Source organism: Panthera uncia (assembly GCF_023721935.1).
Source record: "Panthera uncia isolate 11264 chromosome C1 unlocalized genomic scaffold, Puncia_PCG_1.0 HiC_scaffold_3, whole genome shotgun sequence".
Taxonomy (NCBI): domain Eukaryota; kingdom Metazoa; phylum Chordata; class Mammalia; order Carnivora; family Felidae; genus Panthera; species Panthera uncia.
The window spans coordinates 80,908,415-80,934,847 of NW_026057584.1; the positions used below are offsets into that span (position 1 = coordinate 80,908,415).

At 35.8% G+C, this 26,433-nt stretch overlaps 1 protein-coding gene across 1 annotated transcript in view; it reads right to left on the bottom strand.

The window, feature by feature from the left end:
- MBD5 (methyl-CpG binding domain protein 5) overlaps positions 1–26,433 on the bottom strand; it is a 142,714-nt gene that overhangs the window by 53,320 nt on the left and 62,961 nt on the right. The window contains exons 2-3 of the mRNA XM_049616143.1: positions 18,928–19,101; positions 7,862–8,535 (exon numbers count right to left, since the gene is read on the bottom strand). Of these exons, the coding sequence (XP_049472100.1) occupies positions 7,862–7,974 (113 nt within the window). The 5' untranslated portion in view covers positions 7,975–8,535; positions 18,928–19,101. The remainder of the gene's footprint in view (positions 1–7,861; positions 8,536–18,927; positions 19,102–26,433) is intronic.

Sequence of the window (26,433 nt, forward strand, 5' to 3'; positions counted from 1 at the left end):
CCAGTGGTAGGGGCAATCTCATGCTTTTGAAAGTCTGGTAGTGTTGATAAAACAAGATTACCATTCAGTTGTCATGTGAAGAATTCATGAATTTTGTGAAAAGAAACTGCCTAGCATTTTACAGTTAAAGAAAGTGAATGAACTGAATCCTAGAGGAATCTAATGGTAAAATTAAACATGAAGACAAGAATTCCTGAATTCTATTAGAGTACTCTACTCTAGACACTTAAAAACATTTCCTCTCAATCAGTCAGTTGAGTTCTTTCCTTCAGTTGTAGCTCTTTAATTAACTTTTGTGAGTAATAATTAACATAAAAAATAGCTACAAGTCTTATGGCACAGATAAAGCTCAAAAGATTGGAAGCAGGTGGGAAATTTAAGGTGCAGCCTCAATGCCACCCTGAAGCAGGAGCAGCTGGAGACTACCTAAAAATCACAAGCAAACTGCACATTGAGAAGGGAGCTACAGAAGGAGGGCTAGCTTCCTATCCATGTTTAGGTACTAATTTAACCAGTTATATATACAAACAAATAAAAAACCATGCTGACTTAATTTATTTGATGGTATTTTACCTTATCTGACAAAGTTTGCTTCCACAATAATTCTCAGTGTATAGATTTGAATTTGGAGAACTCACACTAAATGATAATGAAGTCTACTTACACTTGGCAAATCATGAATGAACAAGATAAATGACAGATTCCCAGACTTAACTTGGTTTCACTCAGCTCTCAGCAGTCTGAAAAGCTGATGTATCTTTCTTATGTAGTTTTATAAGATGAAGTAAAAAAATTAAATTATCAAGATTTTAGAGTCATTTGCTCTAAGATGAATATATTTGCTCCCTACAGACTAGAATAACCACAAATATAAACAACAACATTGAAATCTCGCTATATTTATAAGAAAGTATTTTTAGTAGTTTTTAATAGCATTGGCAATAGGAAACTTGGAAAAAGTTATCCCATATGACCTTGTCCATCTTATCTACTGTGGGGTGAGCTCCACATTCTCTGCTTTCTTATACCTTCACTCCAATTAACATAGAGCACATCTATACCATTGCAGAAATACTTATGTGCAAAAGAATTTCAACAGGTAATTAAGTTTACCTCAACAAACACCTCAAACAAAGCAAACACCTCAAACAAAGCAAACACACCTGAGATAGAATCTGAACTGACTTTTGAGTTATTAAGGCATGAAATTGTTTGTATTCATATCATAGAAAATACCTCATTCATATAAATACATCTTTGCACAAATGGAGAATTCCACTGAAGCTGCGATACAAATCATCACACTGAAAAAAAGAGCATTAATGTAATGATACAACGTGATATCTTTTAAAAAGTCCTAAGCCTGTTTCTAATAGTTTTTTAATTATATCACAAAGAAAGATTTGTTATCATAAGCTTTCATACACTTACTGATAAACTACAAAATAAGTAACTTAGGGGCGCCTGGGTGGCTCAGTCGGTTAAGCGTCCGACTTCGGCTCAGGTCATGATCTCGCTGGTCTGTGAGTTCGAGCCCCGCGTCAGGCTCTGTGCTGACTGCTCAGAGCCTGGAGCCTGTTTCAGATTCTGTGTCTCCCTCTCTCTCTGACCCTCCCCAGTTCGTGCTCTGTCTCTGTCTCAAAAATAAAGAAACGTTAAAAAAAAAAAAAATAAAAAAAAAATAAGTAACTTAGGTGCCACTTGTTTAATAATAAGACTAAAACTTGATCAAGGTTCAAGATGGCAGTGTAGGAAGATCCTGAGCTCAGCTCCACCCATGGACATAATGAATCTACAACTACAACACGAAGACCTAGAAACTAGATGAACAGAATCTCCACAACAGACGGCAGCACTGAAATGGATGGAAGAGGCAGAGAAACAGTCTCAATAAGGAAAAGAACTCTAGGGAGGAAGTTCCATGGTCGAGAAGGATCTCAAAGGTATGATATTTGTCCCTTAAAAGCAAGAGATTTTGCTGATGTGGGTTGCCTCCATATCAGGCAGTCCAACCCTTAGATCCTACATAGGAGGGACAAGCCCCCCAAGTAGCTGGCTTTGAAAACTAACAGAGAATATGTCTGGAAAAAACTACCTAATTATAGGGAAAAAATCTGGTCTCAAAAGGCTAATGCACAGACTGACTCGGCCCAGAAACCAGAGCAAAAACACTCAATTGAAAAGCGCATAGACCATAGGTGAAGGATACCTACTTACCAATCTTGGTGAGCCTTCTGGAGAGGCAAGAGGCAGCAAGGCCTCTTCTCAAGGACTGAGACCCTGGCGACAGTCATTTCTGCTACCTCATTCTGCCATGCTGCACTGGTGGGCACTATTTTGGAATCGTTCTACTAGACCACTAATGCAAACAGGGTATGCCCTGCTGAGAACTCTCCACAACCTTGTACCTCCACCAGCCTTGCAGCAAGCAGGACCCTAGTTGTGCCCACTAGCATGTCCGTAGCAGTTACCCCAGTGCCATACAGCCATCCAGGCCAGGAGCCAGCCCTATCCACAATTACATCCACAGCATTTGTGGCCACACTACCACAGAAGGGTCACTGCTGTCCACACAAGGGACACCCCTGTAGCAGATGGCTCTGGTGGCCAGGTAGGATTTCATTTCTGGGCCCATAGGACATCTCATATATAAAACTACTCCTTCAAGACCGGGAGATAGCTGAAATGCCTAATACATAGAAATAAACACAGAGAGGTAGGCAAAATGAGGAGACAGAGAAATATGTTCAAAAGAACAAGACAAAACCTCAGAAAAAGAACTAAACAAATAGAGATAAATAATCTATTTGATAAAGAGGTCAAAGTTAATGGTTATAAACATGCTTACTGAACAATGGATGAACACAGAACTTGAACAAGGAGAGAGAAAATATAAGTACCAATCAGAGCTGAAGAATATCATAACAGAACTGAAAAATACATTAGGGGGAATAAAGAGCCGAAAAGATGTCACAGAAGAATGGATCAGCAATCTAGAAGACAGAGTAATGGAAACTGCCTAAACTGAATGACAAAAAGAAAAAATAATTTAAATAAATAAGTAAAGTTTAAGAAATCCCTGAAACAACATCAAGCATACTAACATTCGCATTACATATAGGGGTTTCATTAGTAGAAGGAAGAAATGAAAGTGTCAGAAAACTTATTTGGAAAAATTATAGTTGAAGATGTTCATGACCTGGGGAAGGAAACAGACATCCAGGTTTGGGAAGCACGAGAGTCCCAAACAAGATGAATCTAGAGATCTACACCAAGACACATTATAATTAAAATGTCAAAAATTAAAGATAAAGAGAGAATCCTTAAAAAAAGCCAGAGAAAAGCAATTTAGTTACATATAAGTGAACCCCCATAAGACTATCAGCTGAATTTTCAGCAGAAAATTTTCAGGCCAGAAGGTAGTGACATGATATATTCAAAGTAGCGAAAGGAAAAAGCTTACAACCAAGGATCCTTTACCTGGCTAAGTTATCAATCAGGACTGAAGGGGAAGATAAAAATTTTCCCAGACAAGCAAAAGCTAAAGGAGTTAAACACAACTAAACTTGCTTCATAAGCACTGTTAAACTGAGCGCCTGGGTGGTTCCCTAGGTTAAGCGTCTGACTCTTGATTTCAGCTCAGGTCTGATCTCACGTTGGTGAGTTAGAGCCCTGTGTTGGGCTCTGTACTGACAGCATGGAGACTGCTTGGGATTCTTTCTCTCTTTCTCTCTTGGCCCTGTCCCCTTCTCTCTCTCTCTCTCTTTCTCTCTCTCTCAAAATAAGTAATTAAACTTAAAAAAAAAAAAAGACCTATTAAAGAAAGTGGAAAAGGCCATGACTAGAAATAAGAAAATATATGAAAGAAAAAAAAAATCCCACTGGTATAGGCAAACATAGAAAAGGTAGTGGATCAACCTCTTGTAAAGCTAGTATGAAGGTTAAAAGACAAAATAGTAAAATCAATTATATCTACAATAATGAAAAGATGCACAAAATAAAAAGATGCAAAACATGACATCAAAAACATAAAATGTGGGGAGAAGAGCAAATATGTAATGCTTTTAGAATGCTTTCAAACTTAAGCAACCACCAACTTAATATAGATTTCTATATGTATAGGATGTTATATATGAACCTCATGGTGACCAAAAACCTAAAATAGATACACAAGAAAATAAAAAGAAAGGAATCCAAACATAAAACTAAAGAACATCATCAAATCACAGAGGAAGAGAGGAAGAGAAGAAAGGAACAGAAGAACTACAAAAACAACCAGAAAACAATGAACATAATAGCAATAAGTACACACTTATGAATAAATGCTTTAAGTGTAAATGGACTAAGTGTTCCAATCAAAATACATAGGGTGGCTGAATGGATTAAAAGAAACAAAACAAGACCCATCTATATGCTGCCTATGAGAGACTTAGTTCAGATCTAAACACACACACAGACTGAAATTGAAGGGATAAAAAAATATATTCTATGAAAATGGAAACAAAAACAAAACTGGGGTAGCAATACTTATATCACACAAAATAGACTTTATAAGAAAGGCTGTAACAAGAGACAAAAAAGGAAATTTACAAAATGATAAAGGGATCAATTCAACAAGAAGACATAACATTTGTAAATATTTATTTACCTAACATAGTAGCACCTAAATATATAAAGCAAATATTAACAGACACAAAGGGAGAAACTGACAGTAATACTATAAAAGTAGGGGACTTTAACACCCCACTTACATCAAAGGGTAGATCATTCAGACAGAAAATCAGTAAGGAAACACTGGCCTTAAATGACCCACTAGACCTGATGGACTTATCAGATACTTACAGAACATTCCATCTCAAGTGCACATGGAGCATCCTTCGGGATGCATCGTATTTGACTGCAGAGTAAGTCTCAACAAGTTTAAATCATATCAAGCACCTTTTCAAACCACAACAGTATAAAACTAGAAATCAATCACAGGAAGACAAATTGAAAAACCACAAATACGTGGAGACTAAACAACATTCTACTGAACAACCAATGGCCAATGAAGAAATCAAAGAAGAAACCGAAAAATATTTTGAGATATATAAGCACAACATTCTAAAACCTACGGATGCAAAAGAAGTGTTAAAAGGGATGTTTATAATGATACAGGCCTGCTTCAAAACACAAGAAAAATTCTAAATCTTTTGAGATATATAAGCACAACATTCTAAAACCTATGGGATGCAGCAAAAGAAGTGTTAAGAGGAATGTTTATAATGATACAGGCCTGCTTCAAGATGCAGAAAAATTCCAAAAAAGAATTTAATCCTAAACGTAGATGAACTAGAAAAAGAAGAAACAAAACCCAAAATTAGTAGAAGGAAGGAAATAATAAATATCAGAGTGGAAATAAATGAAATAGAGACTAAAAATAAAAAAAAAAATAGAAGAGATTAATGAAACTAAACGCTGGTCCTTTGAAAAGATAAACAAAATCAGAAAACATTTAGCTAGACTCATCAAGAAAAAAAAAGGGGGGATCCAAATGAATAAAGTGACAAATGAAAAAGGAGAAAAAACCCTGAATAGCCAAATCAATCTTGAGAAAGAAGAACAAAGCTGAAGGTAGTCACAATCCTGATTTCAAACTAAACTACAAAGCTATAGTAATCAAAAACAATATGGTACCAGAACTAGCACAAAAACAGACACCATGATCAATGGAACAAATTAGAAAGACCAGAAATAAACCCATGGTTATATGGTCAATTAATAAACAACAAACAAGGCAAGAGTGTACAATGGGGAAAAGACAATCTCTTCAATAAGCGTTACTGGGAAAACTAAACAGCTACATGCAGAAAAAGGAAACTGTACCACTTTCTTATACCACACACAAAAATAAGCTCAAAATTGAAGACTAGAATATAAGCCCTGAAACTATAAAACTCTTAGAAGAAAACATAAGCGGTAACCTCTTTGACATCTTAGCAATATTTTTTTGGATCAGTCATCTCAGGCAAGGACAGCAAAAGCAGAAATAAACAAATGGGACTATATCGTACCAAAAAGCTTTTTACACAGTGAAGTAAACCATCCACAAACAATATGGCAACTTACTGAATGAGAGAAGATATTCACAAAGGGTATATACAATAAGGGGTTAACATCCAAAACATATAAAGAACTCCTACAACTTAATATGAAAAAATCAAACACTCAGATTTTAAAATGTACAGATGACCTGACTGGACATTTTTCAAAGACATACAGATGGCCAACAGGCATGTGAAAAAATGCTCAATATCACTAACCAGCAGGGAAATGCACATCAAAATCACAATGAAATATCCTCTCACACATGTCAGAATGATTGTGATTAAAAAGATAAAAAATAACAAGTATTGGTGAGGATGGGAGAAAGGGAACCATTGCACACCATTGGTAAGAATGTAAATTGGAGCAGCAAGTTTGGAAAAAAGCATGGAGCTTCCTCAAAAAATTAAAAATAGAAATACCATACAATCTAGCAATTCCACTGCATTGGCCATGCATACCACTTCTAGATATTTAACCAAAGAAAATGAAAACACTAATTCAAAAAGACAAATGCACTCCTATGTTCATTGCAGCTTTATTTGCAATAGCCAAGATATGGAAGCACCCTCAGTGTTCATAGATAGATGAATGGACAAAGGAGATTTGTACATGCACACACACACACACACACACACACACACACACGGGAATATTACTCAGTGATAAAAAAAAAGGATGAGATCTTGCCATTTGTGACAACATGGTTGATCCTAGAGGGTAGTATCTAAGTGAAATATGTCAGAGAAAGATAAATACCATATGACTTCATTTATATGTAGAATCTGAAGAACAAAACAAATGACCAAACCAAACAAAGCAGAAACAGACTCATTGATATAGAAAACAAACTGGTGGTTGCCAGAGGGAGATGAATGGGAGGATGGACAAAATAGATCTTTCAGTTATAAAACATGTTAGACATAGGGAGGTAATGTACAGCATAGGGAATAGTCAGTGTAACAATTTGTATGATAATAGATGGTAACTAGACTTATTGAGGTGACAATTTCATAAAGTATACAAATGTCGAATCACTATGTTGTACTAATGAAACTAATATAATATTGTATATCAGTTAAGAAAACCCTGAAACTTCTTGGCAACAGTTCAGTTATTCCATTCAACTTGCTGTACACAAGATATATGCCACCAAAATTTTAAAAAGCAGGCATTTGCATTTTATTTGTATGATTTTAACTTGTGATATGAACAGCCATCTCCATCATGACTTTTTCTCTTTTACTGTTATATGCAATGGAATAGATTTAAAACCGTGCAGAAAAAATTAGGGAAATTATTTTTAGTTAATATCAGGAATTAAGAAGACTAATGATTGAAACTGTCTATAGATAAAAACACTCAACCTTATATCAGAAAAGCCAGCGGAAGCACGATGAAGGACAGAATAATACAGTCAAGAAATATTGGGTTTATTTCCAGTATTTTACATTTTCCTATGAATGTGGTAACGGTGCTTATATGTTTCTTTTAGAAATCTTCATATTTTTCCTTATCCTTGTTACAGAGATAAACAGAATGACACCTTATATAAACACAAGTAATGCATAAAAATTCTCTCTTGTAACCTAAGGCAATTTACATTGCAAAACAGTACAGAATAAAACGCTCAAATATTTCTAGCAGGAAGGTCATTTATTCAAATTTATGTGAGGTGCTGTCAGTGACGGTATTTTGTTCCTCAAAAGAACAGACTCTACCTCCTTAATTTGGGGATTGCAAACTTGGAGGTGACACGGATAATAACAAGGCTCACCTGACATAAAGCACTCCATTTTGATCCACACGACGCTGCCAACCCACAGGAACTTGTATAGCTGGAAGACCTCCATCTTTGTCCCCTCCGTCACAGTCCTTGCCTCCATTCATTTTCTGTGTCTGCTTGGGACTTTCCAAAGATATCAGCAATAAGATGATATCCTTATATTACAGGGCATGATGGCCTTCAAAAATGGCCAGTGCAGCACAGTTTTTCCCAGACTGTACAAAATGCATTGGGAAGCTTCGGCTCAGTTTGGAACCAAGTCCTTGAAATCTGCCATTGTGGAAAAAATCAGTTTCCCATTATAATCTACATTAAATAACCAATATTTAATTCCTAAGGATGGTCTACATGGGTAAAAATGAGTGTTTCTGACTAAGGAAAATCATATTCACCAATGCTGGTACCTGTCTGAAGTGGGGGAGGGGAGGAGTGTAAAGTTTTTAGTTCAACATTTTGTCTTGAACCTTGATGTCAGACTAAAATAACCTCTATTGTCTAGAAACCGGTCTCATTTTTACAGTGTGAGTCGGTTAATATTTCCAGGTACTACCCGCCTTTAGAGGCCACATTCTTTAAACTTTCTCTTCATCTTCCAATCTGAATCCAAGATGTTGCAGGTTGGTTCATCTGATGTTTTCATGTCTTCAAAATTCCAATAATGTAGCCTGAAACATACGTAAATGTGTAAACTGTATATTTAATATTGAAAAACCGAGAAGCCGCACACTTTTAAAAATGGAATAAACTGCTACGTGTACCAAAACACTTTGATGATCTCTGCCATGAACATCACATGTCAAATTCGTCTTTTCTTCTTCCAACTTGCTCCACTCACTCTAGTTAAATCAACTTGCTTGCTCTTCATCACATGTAACTTTCTAATTATTAAAGATAGACCCATAATCATGGCATATCACACACACACATAACCTCCTTCTTACTCACAAGAAAAATTTATCACCTCTTAGGTTCTGACAATTGGAAAGTTGTGTGTTAATCCAGTTACATTTTCTCACTCTTTAATTGTAAATATTCTTATGATTTACTTTTCTTTTCTAATCATTTTATTAGTCTGAAGAAGAAAATTTTTTTAAAGAAAAAAATTAAAAGGAAATCTACAGTACCTTTCCAAATATAAGAGATTTCCCCACCCCCAGCCCCCCGTTCTTGCATATAAGAGTGGGAGTTGCTTTATAGTTAAGATTTACAAATTCCCATCCATTACGGGGTACTCTGTTAATTCCTTTATTAAGTCACAAGGTGCTGCTTGGGGAAGACATACTGGCTTGAAACAATAGCAATAAGGGCTAGGGTGGAAAGCTTGTAAGAGGTCATCTTAAGGGATCTGTTAAATAAGAAAAGATGGCAAATAAATTTTAGAAGATTTAGTACTTACTCCTAATGGAGAATGTGTTATTTCTTGTGGTATACAAGCCTTTCTATAATCAATTTAATATATAATGTGTGATTATACTGTGGGACTCATGAAACTTACTAAAAGATGAATGAAAATAATTATTCTAGTGTTATATAAGTGGGACTTGTGGCTTGTGATAAAAATTTCCAGTGACAGCATCACCCACAGGTTAAAAAAAATGCTGTGTCTCAGACAACTTAACTGAAAGTGAAGGTGTTATGCTCTGGAAAGGTCTGTATTAAAAGACTTAAGATTCATATGAAAATATTAAAATTACTTCAAAAAATTTAAATAAAAGGACTTATATTTTAGATGTTTAAAATATGTATGCATAACTTAATCAATGAATGAAACAGTGTAAATAGACACATAACTACTTTACTTACATTCCTAAAAAAACTTACATAATTAAGTTAGCTCTGGACATTTTTTGAGCTTTCTTCACAGGAGAATGCCTTATGCTAAAAGGCATCATGTATTCAGGCATAAGCTCTATTTGCAGCTTGGGCTGAGACAGAAAGTGTTGCAATGAAGCATATACTCATTTAGCTGAAAGTCACAAACCATGGGCATGGATGTGGTAAACATCATCAGGCAATGGGAAAAGTAGCAAAAATTTATTGGGAAAAATGTGGGGTATAAGGAAAAGTGCCAAGTAGTAGCATTCCCAATGGTGTCTCAAGCTAACTTGCATTGCTGGGGCCACTCCATTGTGTCTATGTTTCTCACAGAAATGACCTACTTGTCTCCCATCCACTGTACCTTTAACTATGACCCCTGTTGATCATTTATGAGTTTATTGACGTTTCATTCCACAGTTAGTCAACAGCTATTATGTACGAGGTGTTATGCTATGTGCTGCAGTACAACGATGGTGAGACCCTTCTTTATCCATAGTCCAGTATAATGTTTGGCACTAAAGAGATGTTCAGTGAGGAAGAATATAAAGGAAAGAGGGAGGAAGGATGAGAAAGAATGGAGAGAGCAAGGAAGGGTCAGTCCGGTCCAGTAGAGTTCCCAGTGCTAGTGGAAGATGGGAAAGAGGCATGAATTTTGTGCCATTCTGGACTCCCAGTTTTGGCAAATAGTGACAGACCCTGATTATTGAACCTGTTTTTTTTTTTTTTAACAGTCCTTTTTCATGCTCATTTTATTAATTTGCTTTTCCTAATGAAATCTCTTTAGTGGTTTGTGACCATTAGATTGAACTGGCTTTCATTCTCCCTACTTCTGTTTTTGAGCTTTGTGATCATTTGATGCCTATTTTCTTTCCTTTCTTCTTTCTTCTTCTTCTTCTCCTCCTTCGCCTTCTTCTCCTTCTCCTTCTCCTCCTTCTTCTCCATCTCCTTCTCTTTCTTCTTTGTTTGCCTGCTCTTGAATGCAACTCCAACTTCCCCAAGACTGGCTGGTTCACTCCATTAAGTAATTTGTGTATCCGCCAGATAATAACAATTGGCTTGATTCCTGCCAAATATCTCTCTCATATTTCAGTAATGAAAAATAGAAATATCTGATGGCTGGGTTTTGCTTAGACCAGCAATTCTCAGAGCATGGTGCTGGGACAATCATTACTGTCAATAATGCCCAAGAACTTGTCAGAAATATAAATTCACAGGCCTGGCCCCAGTCTTAATAAATTAGAAAGCTTGGGGGCCCTTCTGTTCTTTAAGAAGCCTTCCAGGTGATTCTGATGCATGCTCAAGTTTGAGACCCACTGACTTACACTAATGCCCCTGCCTCCCTTCCCAGGACATGGACGTTTTATTTATTTATTTATTTATTTATTTATTTATTTATTTTTGAGGAGGGGATTGTTTTTATTTTTTATTTTTTATTATTTTTTTAATATGAAATTTATTGTCAAATTGATTTCCATACAACACCCAGTGCTCATCCCAACAGGTGCCCTCCTCAATACCAATCACCCACTCCCCCCTCCCTCCCACTCCCCATCAACCCTCAGTTTGTTCTCAGTTTTTAAGAGTCTCTTATGTTTTGGCTCTCTCCCTCTCTAACCTCTTTTTTTTTTCCTTCCCCTCCCCCATGGTCTTCTGTTAAGTTTCTCAGGATCCACATAAGAGTGAAAACGTATGGTATCTGTCTTTCTCTGTATGACTTATTTCACTTAGCATAACACTCTCCAGTTCCATCCACGTTGCTACAAAAGGGGACATGGCCCTTTTATATCTCTACACTATGCAGGCAGCCAGCCCTCAACTTCCTTTTGTCCCTGGGGAAGAGGGGTGGGGGGATGGGGCGGCCATCCTTTTTTTGCTGATACTTCAGCCTTCTAGAAGCAGCTCAATTGCAAGGGCCTTAGGGAGTCCTCACAGAGTGGAGGTCGAGTATCTACATAGTTATCATTTATTTATCTGTAAGTGGCACCTATTTCCTCAACATTCATTTGTGAATTTGGAAAATTCGGAGATGTTTGAAGGTGAAAATTAAATTGGACTGTAATCTCAGTGTTGAATAACTACTGCAAACCTGAATGTACTTTCTTTTAATAGTTGTTTTTAGAAAATTTTAAAAGCACATGTTAAAAAAGAAATTATTATAACAATAAACCACTACTCCAAATTCACAATGTCAGCATTTTGTCAGTTTTGCTTATTTTTAAAAATAAAACTCCATTACAGATAGAGCTAAATACTATCTCCCTCCCCCACCCGTCTCTCTTTTTAGTCCTATTTCTTTCCCTTCCATCTTAAAGGCAACCACCATCATAAATCTGGTCCTCATTCTTATAGGCTTTGCTTTTATATGTTTATTCCCTGTATATGTATATGTAAACAATATTTGGTATTGGTATATGTGTTTCAAAATTTTTATATAAATACTATTACACATATATATCATTCTGCAACTTGCTTTTTAAAATTCAACACTGTTTGAGAGTTATCTCAGTTGAGATACATAGATCTGTCCCTGTTTCAGACATGTAGATCCAATTTGTTAATTTTTAACATCTGAATGGTATTCTATCATATTATTATAGAACTATTTATTTATTGGTGTATCAATCATATTAATGTTAGGCTGTAGAGTCTGCACAGTCTCAATTTTTCAGACACTGCCAAGTTGCTCTCCAAAGTTGTACTGAATCCAAGTTTTTTTCATGTTCTAAACATGTCTTTTTCCTTTAAATATTGGATCATGACCACTTTGTACTTTATTTTCATCCTGAGCATTTTACTATGGCATTAAATATTTTTCCAAAATATTATTTTTAATTGCTGGATAGTATTTTTGGGGATACACACACACAGACACACACACACACACACATATATAATTTATTCACTTCCCTCTTGTGAACATAGATTTTTTCCTAGACTTTAGCAACTACAAATAAATCTGAGATAAATATTTCAGCCTTTTTGGCATATTTACTGAGAATTCTTTGTTAAAATGGAATTGCCAAATTTTAAGACCCTTGATAAATTTCTTAAAGTGACAAAAGGGTAGTTTTGGGAAAGCATTTCAGGCCATGGTTCTCAAACTTTTGAAACCCTCTTGTATGTCCTCTTTTGCTAAATATTAAAATCTTCTCTTTGCCCCTAAGATTCTGATAACTTTATTTCCTAAAGAGATTCATCATAAAATATTTAGTCATGCTTTATTTTTATAGTTTATATCTAAAAACAATAGTTTCTCCTCTTTTCCAAATTTAACATTAAAAAAAACCCTGCATATCCACAACATTTTCCCTTCATCTCCCCCGAAGATTCCATTATGACCCACCTTGTTTATATGGCTTGGTTTAAGCCCAATAGACACAGGTTAAAGCAGAAAAGATATTGTGATATGAAAGGTACCTACATCTCACCAACACTCAGGATCAGGGATAGATCTTACACTTAGGACATAATTCAAATTTATTCCACAAACAATTCTAGCAACAACAATATAAAATTCAAAAAGTGGTGTGTGGGGGTGGGTGGGTTGTGGGTGTGTGTATATTCTGAGATCTACCACAATTCTACAGACATTTTAATTTTTCTACTTTCTTTAAATATGCAAATTAGTTTGGGAATTGGCTTTTAGTGAAATGAATTTTAGTGGCTTGATTTACTTCTTTGCATTGGCTTCTTTTGATCATTCAGAATTCAAATTAGATGTTACCTCCTCGAAGAGACTATACTGTAAGCCATAGGTAATCTCTCAAACTTTGTCAATTCACTGGTACCTCTCATCATCCATTTGTTTATCATTTATTTGTTTATTGGCTTTCTCTCCCCATAGACTGTAAACTTCCTCCCAGCAGGGACCATGTCTCTCTAGGTCCTTCCTATATTCCTAGTTTCTGGTATAGTGCCTGGTCTGCAGTAGGAGCTTAAATACTTCCTGAAGACTGCATATTCAAATCAGTCAACATAATTTTATATTCTGATTTTTACCATGTAGGCTTATAAAAATTTAGCAACACATGCATCTAAAATGAAAGGTTTTTTTTTAAAGTTTATTTATTTATTTGAGAGAGACAGAGGCACTGTGAGTAGGGGAGGGGCAGAGAGAGAGAGAGAGAGAGAGAGAGAGAGAATCCCAAACAAGCTCTCAGCACAGAGCCCACTGTGGGGCTTGAACTCACAAAACTGTGAGATCATGACCTGAGCCAAAACCAAGAGTCAGACGCTTAACCGACTGAGCCACCCAGGTGCTCCTGAAAGAGAGGTTTTTAAAAGAAGCCAGTGGAAGCTAATGAGTGTGAATGTTGACAAAATATATAAAAGATGTTTTGCTCTAGATTTGTCCCTGATCTCATAATCTCATAATTTCTGTGTAGAAAGTATGATAGGGCTTCTAAGAAAATCAATAAAGTGACTTTATATTTTATTTGTAAAGTGCATCAGTTTTATTTATGAAGTGGTTTATATATACATTTTAATTGGATTAATAAAGAAACCATTAAAATAAATGAATACAACAATTTAAAATTAAACTTATATTTCAATAGGATGCTAATTAATACAACAGACCTTTTTTTCTTAATCTGCTTTACTGACATTCTTTTCAACCTAAGAATAAACTCACTAGTTTATGCAGTGTTAAATGTATATTTTAAAAGTTATACTCAAAGCACCATGAAGACTATCAGATTATGACATCATGAAAATAAGTAAGTAGGTATTCCTCATAAATCTTTCTGAATAACATCAAATGTTATAAATTCTTCTCAATAATGTCACACAAACTTTACTAATGGTAAAATAATAAATTGATTTTTTGAGTCATGTGATATCATGAGTAAATTCTATTAAAATGTTTATAATGACATCACACATTGATCTTGTGCCTTGTGAGGTTACTTGTATATATATAGTAGGATTGAATGAATACCAGATGAACTACTGATTTTTCAAGGTAAGACTACGTAAATTAGTTTACGTAAAATACTAATATTTTATAATTATATAAGTCTAAATCATTTATTTTTATATGCTATGATTATAAACTTAGCCCTTGAAATGTTTAGAGTGAAATAAGGAATCTATTCCATTCCAACATTTGCAAGTGAATGTCTCATGTTCTCCAATGAGACCAAGTCTCCCGTAGAAGCTACCTTTACACTTAAATTCCAAAACAATATGTACATACCACAACAGATATGATTGTATTAAACAATAACATCAGCATTAGAATTTTGGAGAGTAATGTCTGAGTGGCTACAACATTATTATCATTTGATTGGGTAATAAATGGATATACTCATAATCTTTCCATTATTATTAGTTAAATTATGCTTGTTAGAGCAACCCTAAATCACATTTCCCCTTTTCAATTATCTTTCACCCTCATATCAATTATTCAAACAGCTCCTTTACAGCACTTAGCCAGTCCTCCCATCCAACCTTCCCATCTGTTTCACCTTTCACCTATTTATTCAAGCTATGCATTTTTATTTATGAACACACTTATCTTGCAGTTACATCTTTTTTCATTTTTAAAAAACTGCTTCATAGATTATTCCTATTTCCACTCTGGTTATTATTGCCATTTGGTTCTTAATTTCATTTTGCAGCCACTTCTTCTAAAACATACTTCTCAAATGCATCCTATGTAAGGCTCTAACGGGTTCTGCTACCGAATGGGCTCTACTTACTTACCCCAAACTACCCTCAGTGCATTTACATTTGTTTTATACAGCTGTGTAGAGTACCATAAGCACATCTTTCCTGCCCTGATTACCAAAGCTCTCTAGTTTGAATGTCTTTGCCCTTTTAATGCAGAAGAGTATAAAAATTCACAATCTGTACATGAGGGATCATATTCACATAGGAAAGTTACATTTTTTCACAAACTTGGAAGGTACAGGGATAGGCTTCTCAGAGTGAGGCCAATTCTCAGTCAAGGTAACAATGGCCTATGCCCATTTATGGTTAGGAGAATTATTTATACCAGGCCATTTCTTGCTGCCAACGATAGGCAACTTACACATACATCCTTGCCATAGAGAAGCCTTCAGAGAACTAAATGCTGAGTACAAATAGTAGACTGCAATTGGCCTCAAACACTCTGTAGCTCCTTTTACCAGAAGGTAGGATTTATTGTTCCACACTTTGAATCTGGGCTGGCCTTGTGACTTGCTTTGACCAATGGAATGTGATGGATATGCTACTATTCAAGTGCTGAGTCTAAAACTTGATAGGCCTTGCATCTTCCACTCTCGCTTCCTGGAATGCCATTGTCTCAGGACCAATCTGAGCCTGCCTGCTTGAGGATGAGTGTCCACATGGAGACAAAGAAGTCCAGCTGGTCCAGCCAGTCCAGCTGAGGGCCCAGTCATGTAAGTAAGTCTAGTCAAAACGATATGGAACATGGATGAGCTGGCCCCACAGAGCCCAACCTAGACTGCAAACCCACAAAATCATGATTATTTTTCAAATACCCCCAAATTATACTGGAAACAACCTGAAAGTCTAAAATAGGGTTTTATGTAAATTAATTACTGCTTTTAGAAGCTATGTAGCTCTATACTTTATTAGCTTGTGATCTTGGACAAGTTTTAACATTTCTTTCCTTATAAAAGAGAGATTATAGCCCTACAAAATTGTTCTGTGGATTAAAGTTAAAAGTTTTAAACCAGTGCCTAGCATGTGGCAAATATGTGAGTTGTTGCTATTTATGCATAGCTATTAAAATCATGTTATGGAAAATTTAATAGCACTGGAAAAGATACATGATATTGTCAGGTGAAAAAAACATACTACAAAGTTGCATGTAGAATTATAAATCTTGGGGAGCCTGGGTGGCTCAGTCAGTTAAGTGTCTGACTTCAGCTCAGATCATGATCTCATGATTCATGGGTTCAAGCCCCACATCAGGCTCTGGGCTGAAAGCTCAGAGCCTGGAGCCTGCTTCAGATTCTATGTCTCCCTCTCTCTATGTATCCCTCACCCACTTGTGCTCTGTCTGTCTCTCTCTCAAAAATAAACATGAAAAAAAAATTAAAAAAAAAGAATCATAAATCTTCATTTACAAAAATGCTACTACATATGTAGATGCAGGAATACAGAAACACTAACCTCTCAGTGGTTGTCTCTGGGTAGCAGGAATATGAATGATTTTTATTTTCTTCATTGTTTTTCTGTATTTTCAAAGTTTTCCAGAATAAAAATCTATTGACTTTGCAATCAAGAAAAATATTATTTCCAAAAAACTAAATATTATATCCATAGAACAGCCAATTAATGTTTTCCTAATCCTTAAAAGCACTAGGAATACTTTTTTATTGGAAACAGTCACAAGCTTTGTAGCTGGTATTATGCTATTATTTCTTTTTCTGTTTTAGCCAAGTGAAAAAGATACAAAATACTGCATTAACTTGGATGCTCTAAATACTAGAAATGAAAATTAAGACTATCCCTTTGACTGGTTCTAAAATGCTTCAGAGTGTCACTCTTACTTTTCTGCTTTGAATACGTCTCCCATCCCTACATTCTTGTTCTTCATCAAACCAACTTCTGTTTATCTCAGTTTAAATGTCACTTTCTCAAAGAGGTCTTCCCTGGTTTCTCCAGTCATTAGGTTTTCCAACTCTAACTTGGGTTCCCCTTTAATTCTTCCTTATAATATCTAGTAATTCACATGTATTACTACACATAACTGAGCTTTCATTTCACCCTTGTCATTCTACCTGCCTGCAAAGAAAGAGCAAATTGAGACAGTTAACTTCAAGTTAAAGCCTCCTTTTGTGCCTTTAAAAATATTTAAGGAAGTAGAAATTGAGGGTCTATATACATATGTAGAAAATGCTTACTATGCATTTTAAAAGCTCTCTTAAAAGCCAAAAAGTGCACAATCACCAGCTCATATTCTGTAAAAAAGAATTAGAGAACTGTTTTAAGTATAGTAATAGGTTACACCAGAACATCTATAAACTAATTGATAAAGTCACTATACTGCTGAGGGAAAAATTATCTATGATTTATTTCTGTATATTAGTCACCAGCAGAGTTTGCTATTTTTGCTTTTCTATAGAATAGTGAAGTTTCTCATAGAGGATATTTTTAAAAAATACTTGTCTATATTTACATAGTCTATTTTAGAGCAAATTTGAGGAGTAACTTTCACATCTTATCTGTACGTTACTGGTATTTTGGCTACTCAAGGAACAGCTCAATATACATATAGGTCAAATCATTTTTGAGAAATGATGTACATCAATATTGGTTTTTCCCCAAACTGTACTAGGAATGAAACAATTACGAACGATACTCATTTGGGGTTGTATAACATTTAAATAACTAATATTTATATACTCTTTTAGTCTTTTATATACTCTTTTACTTACTTACTTATTCTTTACTATACTCTTCAATTCACCTGGCAACAGACGCCAAGTTCGTACTTGGAGTAATCAGTTCTGTAGAGAGGTAACGGTGACCCCTAGTAACCTTGAAAATAAGTTCACTCAAGGTGGAAACAGGAAGACTTGTCAGCCATTGTAGAAACCTATCTAAAGACACTGTCTCTAAATATGTGTAAGTATCTAGGAACACTCTGGTCCAGTCAACACGTCCAATAAATGTAATTAAATGTAAAAGAGAAGTATAGTCTAATTAATTGTTCCATAAGGTCTCTAAAAAAGCAAGAAAAGGAATATCGTCTGTACATGGATTCAAAAAATAAGAGTCCAAGATACACAATCTCTAAGTCCCATGAAATAAGCGACCTTTTACTGTGTTTATGCAGCTCACATATCAGGAATAAAATGAGTAAGTAAGTAGTAATACCTGCAGATGTTCAATGGTGTCATATGAAAAGTATCTCAAGGAGACTCCATTTAGCATTTTACTGCTCACTGGAATGCTGAGGGAGGCAGAGAAAATGTAGCAGCCGAAGAAAACTTATGCACACAGTACTCAGGTTGGAGTGGAAAGGAGTTTTAGTATCATAACACCAAGCATAGAGTATCTTAGAGAACATGCTGAAGAAAAGCAAAATCTATAGAAAATAACATCTCCTATTTAACAAAGAGTTAAGCAAAATATAAGACCAAGTTACAAACAGGAGGACTCTGGGCCAAGTCCTATCTGCGGAAGTGTTTGGCATGTACACAGTTTGAGAATAATGATGAATTAGTTGACAATATTTAAATGAAAGGATATTGCATGAACATTTGCATTTCCTGCTTTACCTGAGAGACTGGATGATGTGGTAATACTAGGTCAACATTCCTGCCTTGCAACAATTATCTGGAACGGAGCAGTAACTGCTCCTTCAGAAAGGACTTGGCTCTCCAGTTCAGTGCAGTGGCTTCCTGCTTCATTCCCACCAGCCTGGCCTCTGTAGGCACTTGGGTTTCCAATCTCTGGAATAGAAAGGACCTTGAGATAAGGCTTGAAAGACTCACTATAGTCCTTGACAAGGAGTACAATTTATTTGTTTCTTAATGACCACTTAACCTATAATTCGTAGTGTCTTCACAAGGGTGGAGGATGAACTCTCAGTGGATCATCATACATTATTAGTTTGTGAAGGAGTTCTAGTAAGCTAGCTAAAACCAAGAGCAGATAGCGAACTTTCTTAATAAAATTGAGTTGACCCTGAAACTGTGGTGATTTTTGAGTTAGAGGAGGTAGAGGGTACACAGAATTCTCACCCAACTTCAATCTTCTATCTTCCATTCTTTCTTAGCCCCATCGTCAGTAATACCACAAATTAGCATTATCTCAAGAACTCATCTTGGGATCAAAGAATCATGGAACCAAATTGTACATTACCATTAATGAGTTATAAAATGCTGCTCTCCTCCCCCTCGCTTTTAATATTGTTTCCTTTCAGCCAATAAGGGAAAAGATTACTTATAAGGACTTTCGAAAGTGTACTTGAGACCTTGTTAACCCTTATCCTATTTTCTCTGAGACATCAAGGAGACACTGACAAGGTTCTTTCTCAGTCAGAGCAAAGTAATCCTTGGGACAGTGTAAACTCATTTGTTCTCTTTCCATAGCTAATGAACAACCTTCTGATTATTTGTTGGATTTCATAGGTGATTTGATATCATTAAGTTCATAACTTGGATATCAGGTACAAGTATTTCAGTCAATGAAAGCAAATAAACAAATGGGTTATGTTTGGCTTATAAATTAATTTCTTGTAAATACAGATGATCTGCGTCAAACCCTAGAGGCCCATCACCCTTGAGAGCAATGGAAAATAAATTTTTTCTTCTTTTCTTTTCTTTTCTTTTCTTTTCTTTTCTTTCTTTTTTAAAGTAATTTCTTTGCCCAATACAGGGCTTGAACTTGTGACTCTGAGATCAAGAGTTGCACGTCTACTGACTGAACCAGCCAGATGCTCCTCAACATTTTCTTTTAATTGGAAGAGTAAGGACCACATCCTGGACCAGCCAACTTGCTCTTTTTTTCTTTTTGGTTTAGGGCCAAAGCAGGACAGGGGGATGTGTAGGACAGGGTGTACAGCATGCTTGAGTATTGCTATTTCTCAGAAAGCAGCCAGAAGAGACAAAGGAGCAATTAAGGTATGCAGAACAAAGATTAAATAACAATGTCTCTATAATCTTGATATATTAAAGGTACTCCAAGTATTGGACTTAGTGTTTTAAGCATTTACTAGCCATCCCCTACATGTGGAGCACAATAATGGATACTAAGAAACTGGACATAAAGAGAATACAAGCCCCATCTCAAGAAGCTATGCCTTGGAGGTGGAGGGTAGGGAGCTGTGCAATCCGATAAACAGGTAATTATAAAACTGACTGACACTGGCTACAATAGGGCTAAATATGTAGTGCTAAAGGAGTACAAAGAAAGAGCTAGTCTAGTTCTCAGGGATCAGAGAAAGGGGGATGCTGGATACATTTAAGGATGCATTGAAATTAGACAGACAAAGAAAGGTTAGTAGGAGACGTGAAATTTCACCTAATCCATGCAAATGATCTTAGTTTCAAAAGATTAATATTAAAGATTTTACTCTTCTGTCTGGTAATATCAATTCCAATATTGCACTTATTTTTAGCTGGTAAGCAAGCATAAAGGTCTCATTTTGTCAGACCTTTTAACCTTGAGATGGTATAAGGGATGAAGCATTAATGAATATTTTCCACAGGAAGATCTGGATGTCTGCCTCATGCCTGAAATAGAAAATGGTGACCTGACATCCAGATAAGCAAAGAAGAAATACTATCAAAAGACGATGATTCACTTCACTAAGAAAGTATTATTAGATGTGAATGCATTGGAAGCAGAAGCTAAAAGGAGCAAGATATGGATGAGGGAGTCTTAGCCTATAGATAGAGTAGTTCAAAACTGTTTGGAAGTATATCCATTAAAAAAAGAAGTTCCTAACTGATGAAAATAAGATGGTTATTGTTCTAAAGTTATTTTAGACAAATGTATAAATAATATTAGCTGACTTCCTACCATCTTCTGGGAACAGCACTGAGCATTTTATACATACATCTATTAACTAACTTAATACTTGTCACTGTCCTATAAATAAAGAGTATTGGTTTTTCTTTTCTAGAGTTAAGGAAATGGAGACAAGATAAATTAAATAACTTTACCTTCTCTTTTCCTCTCTGGTAATTTATATCCGCCTTTCCTATTTTATTGTTTTTCTCCTTAGTGTTTATCACTAACATACTGTATATACTATTTACCCTATATTTCCTCTGATAAAGAACATAAGCTCTGTGGGCACATGGACATATTAGTCATCATAACAGATAAAATTCCCTAGAATTTTTTGCTTTAGGTTCAATAGCTCCTTGAAGGCTAGGTGGATCACAACTTTTCATTTCTCATAGCACAAAGTACAGAACCTTACACATGAGCATAATCAGTAGGCATATACGGAGCCCCTGTCACGCTTAGCACTGCATGTGTCACTGTAAGATAGGGAAGGACAAAATACCATCAGTGTTCTCAGAGAACTTAACACCTAGACACAGAAATAGGTAGAAGCATGAGGCATACCTAGGGCATTCCTCACCTACGTTGTACCTAGGGAAGCCTCACATTCAGGTCCAATGTGAGTAATTTCATTACTTCTCTTCTTCAACTACCTAACGATGTCTAAAAGCGCTTATCCACCACTCCTCCCAAGACACCCTAGTTAGTCTGTGGCATTAACCTTTTGTGGAAATGCCAGAACTATTCACAACTCTATGCCTATGCACATGTTGTTCCCTGGACATAGAAAGATTTCCTTCCACGTTCTTAAAGCAAGCAACCTTGTGCTCTTTAAACTCTCCGGTCAATTCTTCCATGAATCCCTCTTTAGACTCCTTCTCAGAGTTACTCGTTCATTGCTCTCTCATTCTACAGTGCTGCTTACACATATGTAACAGCACTTAATACACTCTGTTTTATGTACACACATTCCTTGCTTTATATACCCTGTTTTTGAGGTTGCCAAACACATTACCAGGTACATGATATGCAAACAATGTACTCTAAGTTGAATTATTTGTTTTTCTCACCTTTCAAAATGCTAGAGAATGTTTTAAATCCCCTAAAATATAATCATAAAATAAAAAAGTTCTTGTTAGGAATATGTTAAAACCACCCAGTGATATATGAAGGTGGCTAACTGCAGATGAGTATTCAACCAAAATCAAATGGAGGCTGTATAGAATCTACTTTTCTTATTCTATTATCAGTATAATTTCTAAATGCAGGGGCTGTCTACAGTGCCTAGAGGAGTGCCCGGTACACAGAGAATTACTTGTGAGTAAGTGAATGAGTGCTTGTACGCAAACAGAATGCCATAGCATAAACTAAATGTGCTGTAGAAATTCAGAGATGAGGTAACAAATAATAGAAAGAACAGTGAGGTAAGAGGAGGTTTAGAATCTGAAATTTTCTGGCTGTATAACTTTAGTAAGACAATTAACCTGAGCTTTAATTTTTTAATTTGTAAAAATTAATGGGCTGAACTAGATCAGTATTTTTCAAATTATTTTTGGTGTAGATTTCTTTTGTCTAAGGAAATCTAAATGGAATCTCCATTACATATTACATATGTATAATCTCCATTGCTTACTGGTAATAATTCATTATATATATAATATGTATAATCTCCAATGCTTGCTGGTAATAATTCATTTTATAAGACCAAATTATAACATTACTTATTAAAATTCATCAATAAAAATAAGGGACTACTTTGATTAATAGAAAGTATGAAATCAAGAGATATGGGTGACAGTTGCAATTTTAAATCATCTTCAAAGGAGTCATTTCTGTACTTTGTTCTGGCTTTATAATATTAACACAGTTCTGATTACCACAGAAAAGCTATTGCTAAAGGCAACTTTTTTTTTTTTTTAATAGTGAATTTGGCTTCAGCAACATTAAGGTCTCTGCAATTAAAATGGTCAAGAAGCTTGAAGGGAGAGTAAAGAAATCTTTTTTCCACGGACTTCAACCTGTATTACAAAGCTGTAATCATCAAGACAGTATGGTACTGGCACAAAAACAGACACTCAGATCAATGGAACAGAACAGAGAACCCAGAAATGGACCCGCAAACATATGGCCAACTAGTCTTTGACAAAGCAGGAAAGAATATCCAATGGAATAAAGACAGTCTCTTCAGCAAGTGGTGCTGGGAAAACTGGACAGTGACATGCAGAAGAATGAACCTGGATCACTTTCTTACAGCATACACAAAAATAAACTCAAAATGGATGAAAGACCTCAATGTAAGACAGGAAGCCATCAAAATCCTCGAGGAGAAAGCAGGCAAAAAACTCTTTGATCTTGGGCACAGCAAATTCTTACTCAACACATCTCCGGAGGCAAGGGAAACAAAAGCAAAAATGAACTATGGGGACCTCATCAAAATAAAAAGCATCTGCACAGCGAAGGAAACAATCAGGAAAACTAAAAGGCAACCGACGGAATGGAAGAAGATATTTGCAAATGACATACCAGATAACGGGTTAGTATCCAAAATCCATAAGAACTTAGCAAACTCAACACCCAAAAGACAAATAATCCAGTGAGGAAATGGCAAAAGACATGAATAGACATTTCTCCAAGGAAGACATCCAGATGGCCAACCGACACATGAAAAAATGCTCAACATCACTCATCATCAGGGAAATACAAATCAAAACCATAATAAAATACTACCTAACACCTGTCAGAATGGCTAACATTAACAACTCAAGCAACTATAGATGTTGGTGAGGATGTGGAGAAAGGGGATCTCTCTTGCACTGCTGGTGGGAATGCAAACTGGTGCAGTCACTCTGGAAAACAGTATGGAGGTTCCTCAAAAAATTAAAAATAGAACTACCCTATGACCCAGCAATTGCACTACTAGGTATTTATCCAAGGGATACATGTATGCTGTTTCGAAAGGACACAGGCACCCCAATGTTTATAGCAGCACTATCAACAGTAGCCAAAGTATGGAAAGAGCCCAAATGTACATCAACAGATGAATGGATAAAGAAGATGTGGTGTGTGTGTGTGTATACACATATATATATATATATATGTGTATACACACACACACACACATATATGTATACATATACATATATGTATACACACACACAATGGAGTATTACTTGGCAATCAAAAAGAATGAAATCTTTTTGCCATTTGCAACTACATGGACAGAACTAGAGGGTATTATGCTAAGTGAAATTAGTCAGTCAGAGAAAGACAAATATCGTATGACTTCACTAATATGAAGACTTTAAGACACAGAACAGATGAACACAAGGGAAGGGAAGCAAAAGTAATATAATATAAAAACAGGGAGGGGGACAAAACATAAGAGACTCTTAAATATGGAGAACAAACAGAGGGTTACTGGAAGGGTTGTGGGAGGGGGGATGGACTAAATGGGTAGGGGGCATTAAGAAATATACTCCTGAAATCATTGTTGCACTAAATGCTAACTAACTTGGATGTAAATTAAAAAAATAAATTAAATAAAATGGTAAAAAAAAGTCTTGTTTCCAAAATTGAAACACTATATCTAATCATTATTCATGTTTCTGGCCATGAATGTAAAATATAGGCAAGAAATATCCAAAACTAAAATTAAGCAAGAAAACTTGCTTGCTTTAATACAATATTATCATATTAATCTGCCATCGCAAAACTGTTAAGGAATGATAAGGATACATGGTGGGAAGATACCCCTATGTTGTGTTTGCATTTTTTCAATGAAGCATACATATGCTGCAGCAGTGCTCTTGTTTGTATAACTTGATTTGGATAAAAAATAGTGAACTCAAGTTTTTAAAAAGCCCAGCTAAAAGCTTAAAAATAAAAATGCATACCCATAAGAAGTTCAAAATGCACATGAATATTGGTAGCAAAGCTTTAGTCAGCAGTGCATAAAAATATAAACTAGTTGGGGCACCTGGGTGGCTCAGTTGGTTGAGCCTCGGACTTTGGCTCAGGTCATGATCTCACAGTTTGTGAGTTCGAGCCCCGCTTTGAGCTCTGTGCTGACAGCTTGGAGCCTGAAACCTGCTTCAGATTCTCTGTCTCCCTGTTTCTCCCTCTCTCTCTCTCTCTCTCTCTCTGGCCCTCCCTTGCTTGCACTCTCTCTCAAAATAAATAAACATTTAAAAAATATATACAAACTAGTGTCATGGTTTACTTTTATTTCATGATATGTTTATGTGTTTGTTTCAGGATGTGTTTCCAATGTGGTATAATGCATTGAATGTGCATCTTAAGTTTTTTTTACAGTGTTAATATATTTTTAACATTTAAATTTGTGTCCCCCATAAGGAAACCTTTGAAGAATCTCTTCTGAGTTGGATGCTCTTCTGGTCCAGCCAATTCTATCATTTCTACCTAATCTAGAAAAGCAAGAGAGACTTCATAAAGATGACTTCAATTTTTTCAACTCAATCTTACATATGTTTACTGAGATTAAGACACCCACTGGGGTGCCTGGGTGGCTCAGTCAGTTGAGCGATGGACTCTTGATTTTCACTCAGGTCATGATCTCACAGTTCATGGATTCCTGACCCTGAGACAGGCTCCACATTGATGGTGTGGAGCCTGCTTGGGATTCTGTCTCCCTCTTTCTCTACTCCTCTCCTGCTTGTGCACACGTGCGCACTCTCTCTCTCAAAAATAAATAAATAAACATTAAAGAAAAAAAAAAGACACCAATGGAACAGGGAAAAGCCTGATCAGATTGAAAGTGTAAAGTTGTGTTAAGAAGTTTCATGAATATAACTTTAAAAAACATGTCCATCTTCCTAGCATAGGGTGAATCTCTATGTACATAAGCTCAAAAAAGTTTTCATATCATAAATCTGTGACATTTCTAGCATAAGCATTGCTGGTCTATAGGTATCTTAACTCATAAATGCAATCTCATTCCTATGTAGTTATTTGCTGATAATGACATCTGTCAGATGGAGAATGACTTAGTGATTTTGCAATTATTTACTTGAAGAACGTATTCTAATTTGAACTACAGAGGAAACTCCCTTAGCTGACCTCCACTTAAACAAATCTTCAACTAATCAAAACACCATTTCTTTTTTTTATTTTTTTTTATTTTTTTTTATTTTTTAATATATGAAATTTACTGTCAAATTGGTTTCCATACAACACCCAGTGCTCATCCCAAAAGGTGCCCTCCTCGATACCCATCACCCACCCTTGCCCCCCCCCCCCCCCCCCCCCCC